Source organism: Oreochromis niloticus, linkage group LG4, assembly GCF_001858045.2.
Source record: "Oreochromis niloticus isolate F11D_XX linkage group LG4, O_niloticus_UMD_NMBU, whole genome shotgun sequence".
Lineage (NCBI taxonomy): Eukaryota > Metazoa > Chordata > Actinopteri > Cichliformes > Cichlidae > Oreochromis > Oreochromis niloticus.
In genome coordinates, this window is record NC_031969.2 from 8,790,890 (window position 1) to 8,799,332 (window position 8,443).

Below are 8,443 nucleotides of genomic sequence, written 5' to 3' on the forward strand. Positions count from 1 at the left end.
TTTCTACAGAGTCATGATGCTGTAACGCATGATGCTGTTGAAAGAAGCAAGGCGTTTCCCTGAGTTATAATGATACCGTTCATTAGGCTACATCGTTCAGTATAAAGTGGGCCTTCACACGTTAGCCTGTGAAATGTGCATGGCTTTTGAACCATGAGCTGAAAGGAAGCTGCATGGTCCTTCTTCCATTTCACTCAGAGGATGTGTCATGACTTCCAAAAAGAATTTCAAATTTAGATTTTTAAAACCATAGAGCACTTTTCCACTTAACCTCAGTCTGTATTAAATTACCTCAGGTCCAGAGAAGGCTGCAGCATTTTCTCCCTTAAAAGTGAGGATACATTTATGATGACAGAAGTTTTTAGAGTGAACAGGAAAGCTGGGAGAGAGAGCGGGAGAAGACAAGCAGCAAAAGCCCTGGGATAGATAGAACTCAGGCTTCTGCAGTAGCCTTATGATATATGGGTCGCCTGCTCAAGCTAGACGATGAAATAAAATGATTTCAAGGCCAAGACCGATTTCTCCCACACAGCCCTCGTGGAGTTGCAATATGCAGATGACGGCACTAACATCGCCCACACAGAAAAAGATCTTCAGTGCATGCTAAATGGCTCTGTCTGGGCAAACTTGCACATCGGCGTGACTCTAAACAAAAATAAAAAAAAGACACCATGGATCTTAATTAACCTCAGTAAGTGTTCCGTAAAATAAAAATTGACATTTTAAGCCCTGAAAATGATCTTCTTGGAGAAGCAGAAACAAACAGCATGACCACCACCACCATCATACGCCAGCTGACATGCTGATTGATGTAAGTCTGATTCATGCCACCCTAAACAGGTCCTCTGCCCACAACTAAATGACTGCAAATAAGCAATAGAATAAAAAAAATAGAAACTCAAAGGATTTAACTGAGAGGACTTTTGGTAAAACAGAATTACATCAAGTGTGAGAAGAAACAGTTTAATTGACTTGCGCTCATCTCAGACAAGCTGCCAGACATGAGCTGCAGTGAAGAAGGAAGTTCAATTACAGTAAAAAAAATTCTCCTACCAGTTCCAGAACTTCCAGTTTCAGCCATCCCAAGTCTCAGAAAGGATCCATACAAGAGCCCAATCTGTTTAAAAGCTCAGTGAGGACACCCTGTGGCAAAGACATAGAAAACCATTCATATTATCAGCTGTGTTGGTCATTAGCAACAGCATGGGTATTAACAGAAAGCTGAACAGACAATTAAGGATCCAATTACCCATGCATTGTGTATTTTCCTGTGTATGTTTATGAGCAAACTCCCACCGACACACCCGTCTGTGTGCCACTTTTTTCACTCATTAATTAGTCAAATAAAGAAACAACTGCAGGGACATCCTTTTGCCAGAGCCTAGCAGAAATCGAAGAGTTTGTTGATACCACAACTACAAGTGAGAGTGAGAGTTAGCACAGCACAATGCAAAATTGGCTGTTTTCTGAAAACTGTGGCTGTTCGTACGGATACAAACATTTGCATACAGAGACTTCTATGTTTTAATTGTAATATCTACCATAGGTCGTTAAATTTTCAAATTCTTTGCAATTTTATTTTTGAGGAAAAACTGATTTTCCTACATCATAAAACTATCTCTCTATGCATTCTTCCAGAATCCCCCATGACATTTATACGGCTGAAAGAAATGATGCCACACTGACATGCGCTGCAGCTTCTGGGTACATCAGTAACGTGTAAAGTTGGTGTCTCTGCTTTTTCCATTGTAATTTCAGCCTATTGCAGGAACTCTGTTGACGGCCAGTGGTACAGTTATGATGACAGCAGCGCTGAGCCAGTTCCAGAGGCGGAGGTGTGCACACGTGGAGCCTACATCCTCTTCTACCAGAGGAGAAACACTATCCCCCCCTGGTCTGCCAGCTCCTCAGTCACAGGTCAGTCCTTTCACATGCTGCACAGTGCCTTGTTATAATTAGTTGGCTGGAATCTGCTACACCTCATTCATATAATATAAAACTAATGGAGGCAACATGAGAGTGTCATTGCACCTCACACCCTCATTATCTGGTAAAAACTCTATTTTTAGCCCCATCAGTGTGCATTTTCACTGCTACATCTTGTGTTGTAGCTAATAGCCAACAAAGGATGACCTGCTGCCAGTCTCTATTTACATGAGTCACAGAGACACTCTTTTTCATAGTTTCTACCCAATGTCTGTTTTTCCTAATGGATGAAAATAGATACTACCCCACGATCACAGATCTGTTGCCATCTCGATGCAGGATTGCTTCTTCTAATGGAGCTGTAGTTGGTCTTCTTCTCTTAACGTGCATCTTATTATTGGACTGGAGTGCAACAAAACAAACTATTTTCATTCCTCTGTTTAGGTTCCACCAGCTCGTCCGCCTCTGACCACTGGCTGGTCCGGCTGACAGGGGGCAGTAAGAGGGGCAGTGTGGTGTCAGGAGGACCTGTGCCAGGATCTCTGGGAGCCATACAAGCCCCCGAGTCTCCTGAGTTACCAGTGTTTAGAGATGAACCTCCCAAAACAGTGGAAACATGTAGGTATCTGGACTAATCTGTGTAGTTTGTATATGTTGTATAAAACACAAGAAGGCAAAAAAACCTTTAAGAGTAAAAGATGAGGTGCATTCTATAGTTTACAGTGCTACATTGTTACCAAACTTTTGAACTTGTATTCAAATGCACCCAGTCTCAATTATAAGGTATTGAAAGCTTGGTTAACTCCTTTCTCATCTTAACAAAAGGAGAAAACAATCTCTCGTCTCCAGTTAATAGTTTATTGTTGTTCTTGCTGATGATCTTGATGTGATTCCAACCTCGTGCAGGTCTATAATCTCATCCCTGACGTCCTTTGACAGTTTTTTGGTCTTTTTTGCCCACGGCGGTGGAGAGGTCGGAATGGATGAAATGTATTCTGTGTGCTTTATACACACCAATCTAACACAACCACAATCTCTGAGAGTCAGACTCTGGTTTGGTTGTCGAATACTTATTTCGCTCAGTGACATGCAAATCAATAGATAACTTTTATGTGATGTGTTTTTCTGCATTTTTCTTTGATATTCTGTCTCTCTCCATCAAAATGAAACTACTATGAAAGTTAGAGATTGTTCATTTTTGTGTAACTCAGGAGACCTACAAATAAGTTTTTCCCCAACTTTAAATAAGGACTATTTTGAATTTGTCAATCATGCAAAGGCACTCTAGTAGAAACAAATGAAAAGTATGAAGCTGGAAATGAGCACACCAAGTCCATTTTTCCAGATTTTTACAAATATATCATCCTAAACTCTCCTCCTCCTTGGAAGCGTATGCATTTTTTGCATTCTGGTATAACAATAATCCATCCACGTCATGTCAATTTCTTTTTTTAAACTGTGTCTCATGCTTTTTCCTATAGATGGGTCAGAAACCAATCAGTTTGTCAGAGGGTACCAAGGCAGGAGTGTAAGCATGAGATCACCAACTAAGCCCAAGGACACCCTGAACAAAGTTCTCCCACTGCGGTGGTCCTTTGGTTCCAGAGACCGTATCAAGCACTCTGCCCAGACTCAATCTGGAGAGCTGGTGGAGTATCTCGAGTCCGGCCGACGCCCAAGATGTACCAAAGACCCCATCATCACGCTGGTGGCTACCCCGCCACAAAGGAATGCCCATGGAAGAGTCTTTGAAGCAGGACAGGACTGCAGTTCACCGAGCGGCAGCAGCCTCAGCTGTACAGACAGAGTCAGCTCTGAAAGTTGTTACTCCCCCAAAATACCAGAGGGACAGAGCAGAACTTTTGCAGAGAGAAACATCGGCCATGGAGGCGGTAATGGCAGCAAAGATGTCAAAGCTCGAGATGATGATTCTCTGAGGAGGAGATCATCTAAGAGAGCGAGGCCAGACCAGGGCAGGACCCTGGAGTTCCAGCTACAGAGAGGGGCCATTCTCGGCGGTCAGCTCAGCCACAGTGCACCCCCGAGCAGAGATTCTACACTGAGAAGATCCAAGGTCCAGATAGGGGCGACTCCCAGGGCACAAAAAGACTTGTTACACATGGTCCTTCAGCCTGAGGACAGGAGGGTGCAAAGAGGACATGAAGGTCGGAGCCAAGAAAGTCTCTTCTCTTTTTTTAAGCCCGGTTTCTTGAAGAAAGACATTCCAAGGTCACCAGTCAAGGGGCAAGAGAAGCGCCTGAAAGACCATGAAGATCTGGGAAGGCTGGCGAGTAGCAATTTAGCCAAGCTGTCCCTCTCCAACGGGACTCTGACCGCTGCGGCACTGGAAGAGAGGAAAGGCGCCGGTGGGCCCAGCTGCGATGGCCATAACTGCAAAGTCCAGCTGGTCAACGGAAAGGCTGGAAGTCATGACCCTGTCGACATCAAACGCGCTCACAGCTCCAGCAACATCCAGACGAAACTAGATTTGACATTTCGCAGGTGCGCCTCCCTGCAGAGGAACGGAGAAGTCACGATCCCTCCAGCTCACCGCGTCCTGCTGGTGGACAAGCCGGGCTACGCCACTCTGCAGCGGACGCGATACAGTACCACCTCACTGGGTAGGCACGGAGCTTTCCCTGAGGCCTGCTGTAAAGGTCACATTTCACTCTGAAGTTAATTATTATGTTATGTGGAATTGTGAGTAAAATCCTTTCAGTTTGTCTGGTCTAAAAAAACAAAAAGCACAAATTAGAACTAATGTCAGCAGCATGGTTGATGTTTTTCTTCTTATGTCAGCTTGGTTTTAAAATGAGAAACTGCATTTGGTGAACAAAGAAGTGATGACAGTGGAAGCGGATTGGCCAAACATTCCTGCTGCTTTAATGCACTAATTGAAACTGCTGAATGAATTCCAATTGACAGATTAGGTGTAAGCTATTAAATTCCAGCAAATGCAGCCACACTTGTCAAAATTTCAGTTGAAGTCAGCTTTTTGTTTGTTACCAATGCTATTGATTTCCTGTTTGACAGGTGACCAAATACTAATCGTTTCCTTTTATTTTCCATTATAAGTGCCTCTGTGAGAGCCTTGAATGACTGCTGAACACCCGAGCTCTCTACTGATTCCTCCACAGCTGGAGGCGTCGCCGAATCAAAGTACATCTTCTCTCTCCCCTTCATAGTACTGTTCTAAGTTCTCACCTGTGTGTGTCTTAAATGAAATCTATGCAGAGATGAATTACTGAGGGAAAATACTGCTGTAATGTGATTTGTTTCCTGCACTTTTTGTGTTGTTTTTACACTGCTGTCTGCTGTTACTACACTACATGTTTGAGTTTATGATCAATTTTTTTGAAAGTGGAGGTTGATATGGTGAATTTGCATAGTTTTAGTCCATTGTGGAGTGTGGCATATACTGATTAACTAAAGAACAGTTTACAGTTAATGGGCGATGATGTGTAAGATTGTTCTAAAGCGCTGCAAAAACTATACTAACACAGCACTGTTAACTGGCTGAATTATCAGTTAAATATTATATTTTGTTGCACTTTCTTTTTTTGTACACTTTTCCATATCTGTCCAAAGTGACCAGAGCTCATTTGGAACAACTGCATTGTTGGCAAAATCAACAAATACAGATGAGGACAGAATTATTAGCCTCCCCTTTTTCCAAAGTGCTGATACACAGAGCAGGCAATTTTTAACACAGCTTTTCCAAACATCCTAGTTTTATTTTGGATGCTTACATTATTTTACTTATCGGGGTCAAAATTATTAGCCCAGTCGATGTAAAAAGTTGAATGTGAATCCTTTTGCTGGATAACAACCTTGCCCGTTCTTCTTTGGTGAATCTCTCAAGCTCCTACAGATTCGATGGCCTTCTGGCATGGAACTTGGTCTTCAGTTCATCCCACGGATTTTAAGTAGGATCCAATTTAGGGTTTTGTGTAGGCCAGTCAATAATATTCACTTTGGTCTTCTCAGTCGAGTTCTTCCCCAGGAGCGATGTGTGTTTTGGGTCATTGCTGTGTTGCAAGATAAAGTTCTTTCCACATTAATGAGATTCCCAGTTCAAGATGCACTGGAGCATCCCCACAGCCTAATAATCCCACCACCGTGTTTCACTGTGGGGACGGTGTTCTTTGGTTGTAGGCCTCTAATGTAAGCACTGTCTCTGTGGCCGAAGAGCTCTAGTTTCATCTCATCTGAGCAAAGGACACGCTTCCAGAATGCTTAATATTTCTCCAAGTTGTAAGTAACATACTTTCATCTGTCTCTTCTGCAGAAGTTTTTCTTGCTCTGCAACCTCCCAATCCACTCCTGTACATGGTTCGAGTGATAGTCTTCTTTGAGACTACAATTCCCTACTTGACTAAGTCATTCAATGGTGTCTTGGCAGTTGTTGGCAAATTTTCTTTCCAGAGTCTTAGAGATCTTTGGCTTCCTACCTCTGCCAGGCTCGTTCTGTACTCTGTGACTCTCTTTTAATTTCTTGATGATACTTCTCACTCCACTTGTTGACACCTGGAAATGCTGTGACAACTTTGCATATCCTTGCTTTGGGATTATCAAGATTGCTCTGTTACAAAAGCAACAGGGAAAATTAGAAATTTCATACAGGTGATAATAATTTTGTTCTCATCTGTACTTCGACTGGTGGAGAGTATGTAAGGGGACTTTCATGACTAAAGGTTTGGTATGGGGGGGTGTTGGAGCTGTGAAAGCCCGTTCTTCTCAAACTTGCATTTTCCAGTGGTTGGTTTGCTCTGTGGAGGGACTCTAAATAAAACATCATGAGGAAATTTTAAGAAAGCACAGAAAACATGTTTTTACCACCTCAGTGGCTTGCACAGCAATAAAGGAGAGGGCTTTTTTATGTTTTTATTTTTTATTTTATCTCCACATCTGCTGCTCCGGTGTGTGGAAGAGTGAGTGTGTACTGTATGTCTTTTTCACTCAAGTTGGATTGAAATTTTACTGATTTAAAAAAAAGAAAGAAAGAAGAAACATTGAGTCGGGGCACTTTCTTGGAGGCAGTTTTCTTGATAATGGGATTCAAACTGTGCGCACGTGCACGAGGCTGTTCTTTCATCGAAGACTTGAAGATAGGCAGAGTGTTAATGGCAATCATGCTTGAAAGCATTCCCTGAAAATTGTATAAAGTAGCCACCAGAAGCAGGAGCTCTTTCTGAATATTTAGTGTCTGTTTAATTCAGAGTAATCACCATTTCTGGAGCTGCACCGTGATAGCTTTCTCTGATGGAGCAGAAGGATGAGCAAACCAGAAATAACATTTTTTTTCCTCTATTCCAATTCAATGATAAGTTTTTGATTTACAATAAACTGTTTTCAGTGTTTTAAATTTGTCACTGATGCTTTTCAGAGTCCCTGTTAGTTGCACACACTGTATCTGTCCTCGCTGTTTTATGTTCTGTCATTTGACGTCACTGTTTAAAATCACTATTTACCAAATTAAGTGATCATACATGAAGGATGTGTCTGAGACATTATTTGAGAACAATGGCTAGATTCTATTTTATTAACTTTTTTAAAAGTCTACATTTTGTACCTGATGTGTAATTATGTAATTTAAGTACCAGATTTAAACTGTATGCTTCAGATTACCACAAAAGGTCAGAATAATAGGTTTGGTAGGTTTGAATGTGACACAACACACGCAAGTTCTTGAACCGGACTGTCTGTAACATCTGCGTAACGTACTGAGAGTTTTATGGGTTGCAAATTAAACACAGCTTTTCTCACAAATGATGTCAGTGTGGCAGAATTATTTGTGGCGCCTGTGGTGCATTTTTCTCAACATTGCTTAAAATAAAAGAAAAACAACTGAGTTTTTTCTTTTATTTAAAAATAAGGGAATACATGGCTTCTCTTAATTCATACATAATAATCTTTTTTTAAGAAAAAGCTAAACTGAAAGTGTGAATTGTAAAATGTTTAAATTAAAAATAAAAAAAAAAGTTCATGCATACAAAACAGTGTATAGATAATAGCCAAGATTTATTTTCTGGAGACCAGTTTATTAGTTACACCTGTTCAACTGCTTGTCAACACAAATTTAAGTATGTAGACATGCTCAAGGCTACCTGCTGGAGTTCAAACTAACAGAATTAGGAAGTGAAATTAAGTGCTTTGTCGTTGCTGCCACCCGAACTGGTCTGAATATTCCAGAAACTGGTAATCTACTGAGATTTTCCCACACAACCAGTCCCTCAGGTTTACAAACAATGGTCTGAAAAATAGAAAATATCCAGTAAGTGGCAGTTCTCTGGGTTAAAGAATGGCCCGACTGCTTTGAGTTTATAGGAAGACAACATTAACTCAAATAACCACTCATTACAACTAAGGTATGCAGAAGAGCATCTCTGAATGCACAACATATCAAATATCAGGTGGGCTACAGCAGCAGAAGACCACACCGAGTGCTACTTCTATCACCTGCAAAGAGGAAACAGTTTGCACACGCTCACCAAAATTAGACAGCAGAAGACTGGAA

General features: G+C 41.5%; 1 protein-coding gene across 1 annotated transcript in view; it reads left to right on the forward strand.

The window, feature by feature from the left end:
- The window catches only part of usp43b (ubiquitin specific peptidase 43b), an 89,261-nt gene extending 81,566 nt beyond the window's left edge, over positions 1-7,695 (forward strand). The window contains exons 13-16 of the mRNA XM_005468472.4: positions 1,759-1,917; positions 2,371-2,544; positions 3,408-4,547; positions 5,002-7,695. Of these exons, the coding sequence (XP_005468529.1) occupies positions 1,759-1,917; positions 2,371-2,544; positions 3,408-4,547; positions 5,002-5,012 (1,484 nt within the window). The 3' untranslated portion in view covers positions 5,013-7,695. The remainder of the gene's footprint in view (positions 1-1,758; positions 1,918-2,370; positions 2,545-3,407; positions 4,548-5,001) is intronic.
- The last annotated feature ends 748 nt before the right edge of the window (positions 7,696-8,443 follow it).